Genomic DNA, 15,281 nt, shown 5'->3' with positions numbered 1-15,281 from the left:
AGCACTCAGCTGTAAGGCATGTCATTTTCTGCTACTAACTAAACCCGCTCCCAAACTAAGATTTGTAGATAAAGCATATTAGCATGCAGTGCAAAGCTGACGGGGCCATCCAAGTGTCACAGTTCTCGGGGAACTACACGGGCTTCCCTCTTCCACTAGGACAGCACTTCTGGTGGTACTACAGTAGGAACATAGGTTTGTTTCAGAACGCAAACTCATACAAAAAAACACATGAATATTAACTTTTAATCTCTTGCAAAGTACTTGAAAAGTTTTTCATTAAGGATATTTCTGCCAGATCCAGATTACTAAAACATACTCTTCATCACGCAGAGAGCAAGCATGCAGAGGAAAAGCCAAGGCAAACACTGAACAAACCCCCAAACACTACAGCCTAAATATGCTATCCTCAAAAAGTTGCACTTACCTCTCTCCCTCCTTTCCAGTTGCACCCAAAGGGGAGGTGCAGCCACCAGTTTATGGCTGTTGATCGGCCTAACAAGTTCCATCTGGTACAACTTACTGTTATCCAAGTGTGCAGCCGGGAGGTTTTTTCCCCTTGCTTACACACAAATAAACAGTGCGGGGAAGAAAGCAATGGTGCCTGCAAGCCTTGTCTATCTCACAAATCTCATCTGAGATTGCAAGCCTTTTCTAGCAGAGCTGCTTCTGAACTTGGGGAGAGCTGGCTCCTATATCACCAAGCCCATTTTCGAATTTGGTTGCCTCAAACAATTCGTGAGCATGTCTTATCGGTACATGTATCTACAATAGCTCTCAAGTAACTAAGTTTTATTGCTGCACATGGATGACTCGGGATTCAGAGAGCTACTTGGCTGTAAACAATTAAAAAAGCCAACACCACCAAAACCTAAACCTGATAATTACACGCAGTCTTGCCTTGCTTTCATTAGTGCTTCTGTATCATTACTTTCATATTCATAAGCAGAGTTTGCTGTGCAAGGGGACTTGTCTTGTAAATGCTGCTTCTTTTAGCACTCTTTGGTAGTGATAAGAGGGTTTCAACCAGACATTTTAGGTAATAATGAAGAGAACAGGTATTTTTGCTCCTAAGCAGTGACCTGGTACAACCAGATAGTCCTTTTGTTCTGTTCTTTTCCCTGCTGCTTGAGAATTTACTTTGGCCTTAGGAACTGTGGCAAGATCAGCACCTTGCTTTCTACTGACCCAGAGGCTGGAAAAGAAGCTCACAGTTGGATGCTAGAACAGGCAACAGCTGGAATCCCGTTCTGGGTTTTCCCAGCAAATTTTTGCAACACCTGACAACTCGGATAGCTGCAGAATCCCAAGAGAGGGGCTCCATGTTATATTCAGGATGCTGAAAAATCCCAACCCTTCTCCCTTCAGGTAACACCATCACCTGAGGTGGTTGTGGCAAGCATCAGAATCAGCAGCATCACTGGGGACTGGTCCCATCTCAGTGCTGCAGAGACCTATCACTTCCCAGAGATGTGTGTGCTGGGAGAAGTGTGTGTGTGACAGCTCTCCCTGTTGTTTCAGTGCCTCAGGACTTCTCTGGTTTTGCTTGAAACAGAGTTGTGTGAGAAGGTGATAGCAGTGAGCACCCTTTTAGTAACCTTCTAACCAAGAGAATACATATTCAGGGAAGAGGAAGCTTAAGCTTCATGACTTTCTCAATATGCATGGGTTCAAACTCACAGCATCTATTTGCGGGTGGCTGAACTGTCAGTGTATGGATTAGTCTGCATGGTAAGAGGAGGTAACCTTCAGCATCCCACCCTTCCTGTTGAAGCTGCAGCACTTATGTGATTGAGGTGGAAGAAGACAGAGTAGGTCTGTGCTTCTTCAGGGGAATGTGTCTCTGAAAGCCTGCAACTGATACTATGCTGTCAATTCATGTGTGTCACAGATTTTTAGAAAAAGCCGTAAACAGCTTGTGGAGAGTTTAGGAGAGTGCCTGAAGGCAGGCAGTAGAAGCAAGAACGTGGGTCTCCTGCCTGCCAAACTCCTGCCGCCTCCCTTGGTATGTCTGGATTTCAGTACCAGGGAGTTTCCTGTTGCAGAGGGCCCAGCAGAAGGTCTAATGTATGTTCAGTGTTTGTTTTCTCACTGTTGTGATGAGGTGGCTTTAAAAAATATCTGCATGCCAAATAAGGAGAGTCCCCTGGGATAACACTGCCAAACCAACCTACACAAAGCTGCATCTCATAGTAGTACTTTGTCTTTATAAACAGTGGAAAGACAGAGAACTGGTTAATAAAGCCTATACTCCCTTCCCAAACACTCTTATCTTTAAGAGTTTTCATGTTCAGAAGAAACTGCCACCTTGCTCTTAAATGGTTTTGGCAGTCTTCTACTTCCTCAGACATGCTGTTATCCATCCCTCTCCTACTCTGATCAGCACTCCAGATTTGTCCTGCTCATTTCAAGAAGCGTGTAAACTATATTGTGGGCTGCATCAGAAGTGTGGCCAGCAGATGGAGGGAGGTGGTTGTCTTCCTCTGCTCCACTCTCATGAGACTCCACCTGGAGTGCTGTGTTCAGCTCTGAGGCCCTCAGCATAAGAAGGACGTGGACCTGTTAGAGCAGGTCCAGAAGAGAGACACAAGGATCCTCAGAGGGCTGAAGCACCTCTGCTATGAAGACAGGCTGAAGGAGTTGGGGTTGTTCAGCCTCGAGAAGAGAAGGCTCCAGGGAGACCTTATAGCGGCCTTCCAGTACCTAAAGGGGGCCTACAGAAATGGTGGGGAGTGACACTTTATTAGGGAGTGTAGTGACAGGACAATGGGTAACTGTTTTAAACCGTAAGAGGGTTGATTTAGATTAGATATAAGGAAGAATCTCTTCACTGTGTGGGTGGTGAGGCACTGGCACAGGTTGCCCAGGGAAGCTGTGGATGCCTCATCCCTGGAAGTGTTCAAGGCCAGGTTTGATGGGGCTTTGGGCAACCTGGTCTAGTGGGAGGTGTCCCTGCAAGGGGGTTGGAACTAGATGAGCTTTTAAGGTCTCTTCCAACCTAAACCATTCTATGATTCTGTGGTTCTTTGATTTCTGTTCTTCAAATCTAGCTCTCATTTTTGCTGCCTTTCTTGGCCTCCTTCAGTCTGTGCATCTCGTTCACCCTTTTCCTGTTTGTTTCTTCTCCATCCAAGGCTTTGTCATCACATTATAGAAAAAGCTTATTTCACACAGTTTGGTACAAAACTGCGCTGGACCTCATGTGTGGTTTGCTTAGAGGCAGGCTAAACTGTTCCTGTGGCATCTCTGTGAGGACTGAGAGCAGTCCTGACTGGGAGAGGACGTGTGATGATCAGCCTTTCTCTCCGGAGCATTTGGTGGGATCTAAGCCAAGCTTCTCCTCCACTAGCAATGGTGCTGGTGTTCCTGCTTCTCTGCAATAATATATATATATATATATGTATATGTATATATGTTAAAAAGACCTGTTCTAGGAAAAAAAAAAAAAAGAATGTGAGGAATTTACATCTCTAGGTTTTAGTTTGGACAGAAGTCCATCATGCAGTTTAAGTGGAGGACAGGAACCATGATTTCCAAATCATTTGTTGACTCACTCCATGATTTAATAACTAGGCACTGTTCAAATCTATCTAGAATTTAGCTGTTACTATCAAACGTTTCCATTTCCACATTGCCCACTGCTTGAGAGGGCTGCAGCCAGTAGTCAGTGAAACTGCAAGGCTACGTACATAGTCATAAATAAAACAATCCTGGTCCTGTTCTCTGGCCCAGAGGATCCATTCCAGCACTTGAGCCAATGTTTTAGCTGTGTTTGCTTTACTAGGAGAAACACATAGCCTGAGTGCTGGATATTTTCTAAAAGGTGCTCTAAGATCCCTTAAAATGGAAATGACCAAATTCTGGCTGCTTTGTAAAATGGCATTCGTCCCTGCATTAGTTCCTGCACTGAACAACTTTCAGAGAATGTAAAGCCAAATCTTTCCACCCACAGGATTTACTGCATTTTAAATCACATTATTGACAACTTTTAAAGGGAAGTGCTGCTCTATACAAGCATACAAAATACATTTGAATGCAGAAAGACCTGTCTCAGCTGCTTGGGGAATTGCGTTTCCCTGGTTTTGGCCTCAGGGGAGAGGTTCAGCTCACGTTCCGACCGTAATTCAGCCTGAAGCAGCCCCATTACATCTTGCTTCTTTATCTGGCTGTCATCTTTATAAAAATGCTATTAATCACAGCAACATATTACTGTTACTGCTCTGAAGCTGACATTGCTGTGACAGGATGCCTCAGCCATCTTGTAGCAGGCAGGTTTCCACACACCTCTGTAGGAGCCAGCTCGACCACGTAGGCTGAAGTCCACATCCCTATTGCCGAGCAGTGTGAGAGGAATTCTTACTGACAACAGTATTAGTCTTTTAACAACCAGTAGGTAATTACAGCTAATAGAGCCACCTAGTAACTCTCATTCAAAACTTCACTTCCAACATCTCAGTGGACTAGAAGAAGACCTTACCAGAATCTATGGCTGAGAGAGAGGGTTGGCTGTGAATAGAGATGGAAAAAAGAAGAGGTTTGGGATTCAAAATACAGTGCTGCTGGGCAGCAAGTCTTCAGGAACAGAAATTACCGGTGCGCATGTGAAGGGGCTTGAGCATCAAAGACTTTAAGTGGGTACATAGTGTATTTAATCTAATAAGCTTCATTGAAATTTAATCTCAGCAAGTATTGAAGACAAATTTTGTGCCAGAAGATTAATTCAGAGATAACTACTTTCACAGTGAGCAAATGAAGGTAATTAGTTGTTCAGGGAAACCAGATACACCAAAAAAACTAGTAGTTAATATCTTAAGGATCTGGCACCGTACAAAGGAAACTGAAGAACTGAAGAATCATGAGTTACTCAGGTTGCCAGCTGAGAATAAACTTCCTGGGACAGGGGTCAGACATTTTTGGTTTGCTTCTTTAACCGTGGGTTTTGTTGGAGAATATCTCAGCATTTGCAGAGATACTGAAAAACTTTAAAAAATAATAATAATGTTTTTAGAAGAAGTTAACAACAGGTATGTAATAATTCAGTTTAAAAATGAAAAAAAAATCTGGAAAACATACAAGCTATTAAGAACTAGATTTTCCTTGATTTTGTTCTCTACATTTAGGCCATCATCCTAGAATTTGCTAGAAGCAATTGTCCTTAGTCATCAGAAATATTATGCCTTCCATCATTGATTCATATATTCCTACGTTTAATACTTAAGTTGGACACTGACCTTGCTTCATTTGTCTGAGGTCATTTTTAGATGACATGTGATGTTATGACTTGACTATTCACAAGCAAATGAATTATTTACTGACATACAGTAATCTCTCTAAACTTTATTTATGTGTTAGACCCTGCCACACCTATGCATGCATACAAGACCTAACGTATGGGGAGGTTACTGGGAACTGAAATACCATTTACATCACAAGTCTTCAGTACAGATGTGTAGTTCTCCATACGCATATTTCCATGTGATTAGTTAATGGAAGTAACAGTAAAAATAATGGCACTGAACCTATTTTAATCATCAACAGTAGTGGGTAGGTAGAACGATGCAGGTGAGGGTGCATCCTCTATTTTGATACATTCTTGAAAAATGCCATTTGTTGTTGAGCTGCAGAAGGATGCCAAAGTTTTCATTGCATCATTGTGTTGTAACAGGGAGAGGCAAAGCCAAAGCACATGGGGTGGCTCAAGCATTACAAGGGCATGGCATTCTTCTCTTTATGGTACCTCTGGTCAGACATTCAGGCACCTGATCTTATAAAGAAAACTTTACAAAGAAAAGATAACATGTTCCTCATTGGTGCCTTTCTTCATGACATCCAGTTCTTAGTCTAACTTCAGCAAGTGCAGGGGCCAGCTGCCAAGATGGGCTGGATCCCGAGAACAAGCCCAATGCCACAAGGCTGAGGGGTGGCACGCAGTTCCTCCTGGTGGGACTTCATCTTGGGGGTGCTGGGTTAGGACATTACAATCCTGAATCAGCTCAGGGTGGGTCTAGTGCATGACTGCTATGAGTTCCTAACAAGCCTGAAATTCTGCTGGAGTTTGCAGGGTGGTTAGGGAGTTGCAGCTATGGGAGGCAGTGAGAGGAGATAGGGTTCATCTAACAAAACCGAGTGGCGTTATCGTGAGCCTCTTTTTGCTGGAGTCATGCTCTGGCTACCACACACTCTGGCTTTCTGGACCAGTTGTGTTAGTGCTGCATCACGGTGCTGCTATGCTGTCCCTGAAGAACTAGCAGGATAGCTGTTGGAATAACCCCAGGTGATGTTTGCAGCGGGTTTCTGCTTGTACCTCATTTTCAGATTCAGTATTTATCCTTCCTAGCCCATGCACTCTGCTCCCATGGCTGAGAAGGGTTCTGTCAGTAAAAACTGTCTGGGGAAACCCAGGTGCAGTAGAAAGAGATCCCAGCAGTGAGGAACTGCAGGTAGATTTTTTGCTTCCAGACTATAACCCCCCCAAAACAGCAGCTTTTCCTTTTCCTCTTCCTTTTCTTTTCTTGTTTCTTTTCTTGTAAAATTACTCTGCTTTCTTTATTCTTCAAAACAACAACAACAAAAAAGAACTGACCAGGAGGTCCTTCAAATTTAATATCAGGTATGAGAGGCAGACAAAGAAATATTAAATTAAGTGCAGTGTTTCTTTGGCATTCAGGTAACTTATCTTTCATCAAAGAGATACAGGACCATAAGAACACATCATTTACAGCTTTCAGTGGAAGTTACTCAGGGTTGCTTAGTTTTAACTTGAAAAATATTAGAATGGGATTCTTAATAGCAGTGAGAGATACAAAATGAATTGCTGTTTTGTGGACAATAAGCCAGTCTGACTGCCAGAATTGCATAGCTGGAAACAACAAGCGTGTTATCAGCTTGGTGCATGGATATAACGTACAAGGTAAAAAGAGATTCAGCCTGCAGGAGGATCTCAACCGTCATTATTGGCAGTATTTTCTTAGCGAGAACATTCATTCTTTAAGGTAATATCAGTCATATTTTTTTCCACTGATATTCCTGGGAGTTTCTGCTATCATATCTATTAAAAAAATCAGTTTCCTGTAGCTGAGCTACTACTGGATAAGAAGTTATTCTAGACTGCATTTTCTTTGAAGAGTGTGAAATGACAAATTGGAAAGTAGATTACTGGGGATGAGCATTTCACACCCCACCAGTAACATCTTCAACATGCAAAGTTCAGATCACATAATAGGCATCGTGCTCTGCTGCGTACCCACAAGGGACTTCTTCCAGCAGCAATACATAAGAGAGCTGAAGTTGATACCTTTAATTGCCTAATGAAACTTTCCTTCTTCGTTTTTTAGGGTTATAAAGAGGTAGTATGGTTCAAATGAAAGTTCAGTGGATAAAGTTTCTGTTCTTTCTCATCATTTCTGAAACACAAAAATCCATGGTTCAAAGGATTTCGTTGTAAGGACACATTTTTGGTAGAAATATTAGATGGAAGAGAATAAAAAAGAGAGACAGAGAAAGAGAAAAAAAAGAGGAGTGGATGTGCCAGTCTGACACTGGGTTCTTACTGCATGCATATTTGCTACACTTTTGTATTTTATAGTCCATTAATATTATGGAGCGGACATTGCAGAAGTACGGAAGCTATGAAAAATTTGAACAAGCCACTGGAGGCAGCTTGCTGACCAAAAGCCGCATCTGGAATCACGTCAGGAAATATATGGTGAAAGAAGGCTGTCTTGGTGAGGTAAGTCATATGCCAGATCAGGAAAGAAGCATTTATTTAGATCTTTCTTTATTTCAATGAAAATGGCTGCTCATGGCTGGGACAGGTGTACACTTCATTGGGTTAAAAGCTGGCTGGGTGGCCAGACCCAAAGAGTCGTGGTGAATGGAGTTAAATCCAGTTGGAGGCTGGTCACTAGTGGCATCCCCCAGGGCTCAGCGCTGGGGCCAGTTCTCTTCAATATCTTTACCAATATCTTTAATATGTGGACAAGGGGATCGAGTGCACCCTCAGTAAGTTTGCAGATGACACCAATGTGGGCACGAGTGTTGATCTGCCCGAGGATAGGATGACTTGACAGAGGGACCTGGGGGTATTGGTCGGTAGGCAGTTGAACATGAGCCAGCAGTGTGCTCAGGTGGCCAAGAAGGCCAACGGCATCCTGGCTTGTATCAGAAACAGTGTGGCCAGCAGGACCAGGGGAGTGATTGTACCTTTGTACCCAGCTCTGGTAAGGCCAAACTTCGAGAACTGTGTTCAGTTTTGGACCCCTTACTACAAGAAGGACATCGAGGCCGTGGAGCATGTCCAGAGAAGGGCTACGAAGCTGGTGAAGGGTTTAGAAAACAAGTTTTATGAGGATCAGCTGAGGGAGCTGGGGTTTAGTCTGGAGAAGAGGAGGGTCAGGAGAGACCTTGTCATGCTCTACAATTACCTTAAAGGAGGCTACAGTGAGGTGGGGATTGGTCTGTTCTCCCAAGCACCGAGCAATAAGAAGAGGGGAAATGGCCTCAAGCTGTGCCAGGGGAGGTTTAGTTTGGATACTGAGAGGAATTTCTTCACTGAAAGGGTTGTGAAATATTGAAACAGGCTGTCCAGGGAAGTAGTTGAGTCACCATCCCTGGAGGCCTTCAGAAAACATGTAGATGTAGAGCTTACTGACATGGTTTAATGGTGGACTTGGTAGGGCTAGGTCAAAGGTTGGACGCGATGATCTTAGAAGTTTTTTTCCAACCTAAATGTTTCTATGATTCTGTGATCTTAGAAATTATACATGGAAGGACCTGAGAGACTGGCTGGGAAGCCTTTCCTCCATAATTGCAATACTCCTTGTGTCATATTTTTCTCATGGCTTTGCCCAGTCCTAATTTTTGAACAATTGAGATGATGCATGGTCCTTGTGAATACTTCAGCCATCTCTTTGAGCCTGTTTCCTGATTCATATGTGCTTATTCTTAAATTAAGCTCTTTTGGGAGTACCCAAGAGCGACACCCTTCCTTCCCTCTTTTTTTCAGCTACTTGGAGAGTAGCACATTCCCATTTATTTGACAGTTCTATCCATTCTCTTGTATCAAATTATTACACCAAAGGTAAGAGAGTTAAGAAAAGGCCAAGAAAAATAATCAGCAGCCCAAGAGACTGATTTATAGGAGTTTGCACAAATGAAAGTGACATCAGTGAATAAAAATGTCCAAAAGAGGTTGAGTTGGCTTAAGTGCTGTTTTTTCCTGACTTCAAACTTCTAATATTTTAGAGTCCTGTGCAAACAAACTTATTTCCTATATTCAGGATTTTAGACAATGTCTGACTGAGTTACATTGAATTACTTGGAAGAGTCAGACGAAACTGAATGTAGGAAAAGAGAATTATTCCAAATGAAAACATCAGCTGACACAGTCCAAGACTTAGATGATATCATTGGCAGTGAATGAGAGGAGACTGGAATGGGAGATAGACAAAACAGACAAGAATCAGTTTATAAAACTAGGTTTAATTACTAAACATAATAATACTAGGAGAAACTGCTAAAATCACTGCACCTTTTTGGGAGACTGTAATTTGACACTTATACCAGACTTTACCTATGTTTCTAAGTTTGAGGTTACCAAACTATAGTTTAGAGAAAGCAGAAAAAAATGTACGATTGAGGTCTTTGCTGCGCTTTTATCTCCCTTAGTGTTAATGTTTGTTTTGGTTTGTCTTCATGGAGGCAGAATCCTGCACCCTCATGAAACATCCTACGTCCTTCTTAATGAAACTTTCTGAAAAAGCACAGTTAAATATGTCTACTTAGTATTGCCTGAAATATTACAGAAGTACTCTCTTCATTTGAAGAAGCATTAATAAAGTTAAGCGGTACCAGTACTTCAAATCTAAATGCTTAAGCACTCATCTTTCCTGAATCTTAAATAACAGCTTTGTGGGACTGATTGCTGTTGAACTTGGAGCTGAATGGTGGGTTTTGCCTACAGGGAAGTCAACACTGGTAGTGATGCATTAATGCCTTTTATCCCTGGGTCCTTTTTTGTTAACTTTGATAGCAAAAAACAATCTCTCCTTTAGGTGCTCTTTTGAGGAGTACTGTGGGGACTATCTTTAGGTAATACATGAAGAAGGAAAAATGCTTAATCTTCAAAAAAGAGTTTCCCATCTCCCTCCCAGTCACTTGTTTAAAAATTCCTTTTAAAACTCAAACATCAAAACGTATCAGTATGCACTGATTTCCTTCTCTATAGGTATTTTTTATTACTAATTTTCCAAGAGAAAACAGGAAAATTAGAATTACATTCCTGTATAAATGTATAAATACATTCCTGTATAAAACAAAACAGTATCAGCATTTTGATTATATTTAAAATCTGCACCATGTATCGGGAAACAAAACACACAGTGCTTCCCCCTCTCCTCCATGTGACTTCAAAATTGCAACTAAGAAGGTTCCAGACAGTTAAGTGTAGATACCCAGTCAATTTATGCATGCTCATCTCATATTTTTTAGTTCAAAATAGTACCAAGATAAGTAGAGACTGTTCAAAAAAATACAATTTCTCTAGTTTACTTTGCAGATGGTTGCCCCCCAAAACTAGTCAGTGTTACCGTATTTAATTTTACAGTCTCATATCTGCATGTGTTAACCCTCGTTCTGAATCCCACTAAAGCCTGAGGATTTATCAGAAGCACAGGTGACTACAACATTTCAGCAGAGTCAGATATGTCTCTTATAGGTTAGTTGCTGTCAGCAAGAGCCATGAAGGGCAAGGGGCCAAACAAAAACAAAATATTGGAAAGGCCAAAGGAAAGTATAAAGCAGTAAAGGGAATGAGAGGAGAGCTCTGATACCTGGACTCTCTCATCTTCAGATTGTGGTCCATCTCACGGAGGACCTGCTTTCTCGAGCGTCAATGACAGTGGTGAATGGCCGCCCCACTCTCACTATCAATATCTCCACTGCGAGAGAGCACTGGCTGGAAGGGATGCTGAGACATGAAATCGGTATGAGCATGACATCAGTTCTTCAGACAAAGGGGAGTACTTGCATGCGTTCTTACTTATTTTGCAGTAATCAGCCAGGCACTGTATATACACAGAAGAAAGGAACATCCCTGTCTAAAGAACCCATGCTGTAGATGTGCTAAAGGGAAGGAGAAAATTATTTATCACTGCACCACGCAGTAGGAGGAAGATTATCTATTTGGGGGTCCCTAGGATTCATGTATATTAGTATTTTAGGTCAGGTCAGGAGAGAGCTTTTGAAGTGAGTCTACCAACTAGCCCCACTCACTGCACTGAGGTTCACATCCCAAAGAAATCTTGGATTAGAAGAAGTTTATCTTTTTGGAGGATGCTAACCTGGCTGTGCTCCAGGGCACACCAGCCGTGCTGTTGCTGCGTGGGGATGTTTTTGTGACACCAACCTAGAGCTAGTCAGGATTTAAAAAATGGAAACAAAAATAGTGTGACTGCTCAACCTCAGCACCAGTCATTTCACTTTACAAATTCACTTCTGTTATGATGCATTGCTTGCAAATGTAGGCGTGCTTTCAGCATGAAGAATTTAACCAGAGACCCCTAAATCCGTGCAGGATTGCATTGATTTTGTATTGCACAAGGCTGGCCCAGCCCTGTAGAAAATTTCCACAAACTGTTCCACTTAAGTGCATCAAAACTAGGAAAATTCGGGTAGTGTCTGAATTTCAACTGAAGAATAAGCCCTGTGTTTGCCTGAAGCAGCGTTACTCACAATGTAAGGGGACAGCAGCCTCTTCCAAGGCTGCAGCTGGGCTCTTTAATCAGCTTCAAGAAGCAATGTTGCTGCCCACTGAACCCTTCCCTCCTTTGATTCTCCTTCCTTCTGTTCACCACAAAACCTAGTCTGCTAGAGGCAAGCAGCATGCAAGACAGTTTTGAAAATTCTTTTCATGGATTTGGGAACTCAAGTCCTGCTGACATTTGTGTTCCTTAGGCATTTTGGGGGAGTTTCACTTTGCAGTCAGCAGGTGAATAATTGCACTGTGTATCTAGCTCTGACAAAACTCTCTCTTATAGACTAGGCTACAGTTTGCCAACTTTTTCCCAAGCCCATTTCAGAGTCCTGAAATTGGCATCTCCTTCAATATTTTGCCATTTTTTGAATCATTAGATATTACTGTTCTAAGTCCCATACCCCTTTCTTTGTAGGAACTCATTATTTTCGAGGGTTTAACAACAACAGCCAGCCTTGGTGCAACTGGAATGGACGAAGGAAACATGGGTTGAAACCAATTAACCCTACAGAAGAAGGGCTAGCAAGCATTCACAGCGTCCTCTTCCGCAAAGACCCTTTCCTTTGGAGGGCTGCCCTGCTCTACTACACAGTCTATCAGGCTAGTCAAATGTCCTTCAGCCAGCTTTTCCAGGACGTGGGGAAATTTGTCAAGGACCCCAATACCAGGTGGGATTACTGTGTACGAGCCAAGAGGGGGTGGACTGACACATCACAGCCAGGTGGGTTCCCTGTTTGTCTTCTTATCTATTTTTGTGTTTCAAGGAACTTTCAGAATGTGCATAGAGCTCCTTCAACACAGTAAAACTTTTACAAAAGGGAGAAATGGGACTCCGCACTTCCTGAAATGAAGCAACAGGATTTCTGCTGTTGAAAACAAGACTGGAAATGCACATTTGCAAGACATTCAAACTGAATCAGTAAAGGATTTTTTGCTGAAAGTAAAACAGAAGAAGCTCATACAGTTTGACTTCCTTTCCTGTTTATTACAAGAATTATTGATCCAGATATTCTCAGAGACTATCTTCTGTTTGATATTTTTCTCTGGCTGGTGCGTTTAGCCTTCTAGTTAGTTTTTGGGAAGGTTTTCAAACTCTGGGATAAAAATATAGTTTAAAAAAATAAAATTGTTCTATTTACAGTAGTTTCTGAGAATATGCCTTGAACAAACCCTGACAGATTGCAATTTATATTGTTTCCTTTTAGGCTGTTTCAATAAAGATCAGGTGTACTTAGATGGCATCCTCCGAATCCTGAGATATAGGGAGTCCATTGATTTCCACCTTCTGACAGCCCTCGGAAAGGTGAGTGGACTCATCCTTACCTAAAGGATATGATTTTATCATTTGAGTAAGCCTGCTTGCAAAGAGTTATGAGTCGTTGTGCTCTGTTTTACTTTGATAGAAATCTGTTTCATACAGCACCTGGAACACGCAGTGCAAGTTAAAAATATTTTGAGGTCCTAAGAATTCCTACCAGCTTTTCCTCATTCCTCGGTTATCAGATTAAGATTTTATGGTCATACTTCACAGACTTTCCTTTCCTCCTTTTATAGGGTACTACCTGACCTGCAGTACAATGGTCTGCCTTGAGTAAGCAGGACAGGTACTAGATAAGGTGGTGTCCTAGTAAGAAGCTAAATTCACAGATTGACGTTAAGGCATCCTGTTCCATCACAAAGGGAGAAACAATACTGTGATTTTCATCTCAAATTCCTCTCACTGTTGTTTTTTTTTTTTTCTTTCTCCAGAAATCTGTCTTTTCCACAATACATCAATACATGTTATTTCTAAATTCACAGATCATATTTTCTGTCCGTTGTCATTGCTTGTTTGTTCTCAAAATGATAAACAAAACCATACTAACTGTATAAACTTTGTCAGAGTTCCTGAACCAATTCCTTGGATTGCTAAGTTTCCACAGTTCCTAAAACAGGGTTCATAGTCATATAAAACAGGATTCAAGTTATTATTATTACGCTTGCATTTAGAGCTGGTATACCATTTTTGCCTGCTTGGCATTCACTGGGTGATAAAGGGGCATAGCATATTATAATAGAGGCTTTTGGTCCACATTTAAGAAGCATTGCCTGTAGTGCCAGAAACATCCCTATTGGTGAGCAGAACTACTTAAGTCACTGAACCAAGTTAGAAACCTCTAAAAGAAATTGCGCTGTCAGATAAGTCTCTGCGGCTTTATTCTCTGAAACTTCCTTTTGCTTTAAGGCTGCTTTACTCCAAGCAGTTTCTACCTGCTAATTTGTACTGAACACATACCCTTCCTGCACTGCTTTATCCCTTGCTCGCTTTAGAGGGACTGCAGTATTTTCAACCCTCTTCAAAAATGTATCGTCATTGTTGATATAATTGAAGATTCAATTGTAATCCACACAGAAGGCACCTATATTAGGGGTCTACGAGCAATTTAATTCTAGCAGTATGATGATTTACAAATGCTTGACTTTACAACTTCTAAGATCAAGGGAACTTAAAGGCTACTCTGATTGTTTTTACTGCACACTTCTGCAATCAAACTGGAAATCCATCTGTAAGAGCACTGCCTGCTCTCAGAATCACAGAGTGGTTGAAGTCAGCAGAGACCTCTCAAGATCATCTAGTCCAACCAGGGTCAGCTGTCTAGAAGGGCTTTGAATATCTCCAATGATGGAGATCCCGCAGTTTACCTTTGTCAGTGTTTTACCACCCTCAAAGTAAAAAAAAAAAAAAAAAAAAAAAAAAAAAAAAAAAAAAAAAGTGTTTCGTGTTCAGATGAAATTTTGTGCCTTTTAGTTTGTGCCCTCTTGCCCTGTGAGCAGTGAGCACTGCTGAGAAGAGTCTGGTTCCCTCTTTATTCCTTCCCATCAGGTACTTAGAAACATTGGTAAGATGCCCCTGAGCCTTTTCTTCCCCAGGCAGAACAGTCCCAGCTCTCTCAGCCTTTTCTCATATGGCAGATGTTCAGTTCTCTCAGTCATCTCACTCCAGTATCTCCATATACTCCAGGAATATCAAGTTGTGTTTTCCAGGAATGTGGACAATTTACAAAGAGCCTAAGTAAGCCTGTTTTAGCCTCTTTTTTTGGTGTTTTGTTTTGTTTTGTTTTTAACCTAATACAGTATTTTTAATTATATGTGGTTAGGAACACAACCCATTGCCACAGTAGCATGAGACTATGTTTTTAATCTCCTCAGAACATCATCTTTTGTGGGTTTTAGCAATTACAGCAATCCCTATCAAACCATACCTTGAATCACAGATACCTGTTTCTTGGTTGCAGCAGTAGCAGAAACCCTTGAATATAAGTATGAGGTAAAAATATTTTTTTCTTTTTTTCTTTTGAGGAAAAGAGGTAGAATTTAAAAGTAGGACAGGAGAGAAGGTTCATATTTAATCTAATTTGGTTCTGCGCCTCTTGAGAGATTGTATGATCTTGTATAGCTCCCCTGTATCTACTTCTAAATACAGTAATTGAGGTGTAATGCCCCACTGTCTTCAAACAGCAGAATCTGAGTGACTTGAGTAAGCCTGGAC

General features: G+C 41.6%; 1 protein-coding gene across 8 annotated transcripts in view; it reads left to right on the top strand.

Annotated features, from left to right (window-relative positions):
- The window catches only part of MATCAP2 (microtubule associated tyrosine carboxypeptidase 2), a 30,534-nt gene that overhangs the window by 10,637 nt on the left and 4,616 nt on the right, over window positions 1-15,281 (top strand). For all 8 annotated transcript variants that reach the window (XM_080579800.1, XM_080579806.1, XM_080579805.1 and 5 more), the window contains 4 exons: window positions 7,586-7,729; window positions 10,850-10,982; window positions 12,168-12,473; window positions 12,958-13,055. In XM_080579800.1, the coding sequence (XP_080435926.1) occupies window positions 7,586-7,729; window positions 10,850-10,982; window positions 12,168-12,473; window positions 12,958-13,055 (681 nt within the window). The remainder of the gene's footprint in view (window positions 1-7,585; window positions 7,730-10,849; window positions 10,983-12,167; window positions 12,474-12,957; window positions 13,056-15,281) is intronic.

This window comes from Anser brachyrhynchus, assembly GCF_964034855.1.
Source record: "Anser brachyrhynchus genome assembly, chromosome: 2".
Taxonomy (NCBI): Eukaryota; Metazoa; Chordata; class Aves; order Anseriformes; family Anatidae; genus Anser; species Anser brachyrhynchus.
Note: the sequence above shows the minus strand (reverse complement) of the source record. Positions and strands in the feature narration are given on the sequence as shown.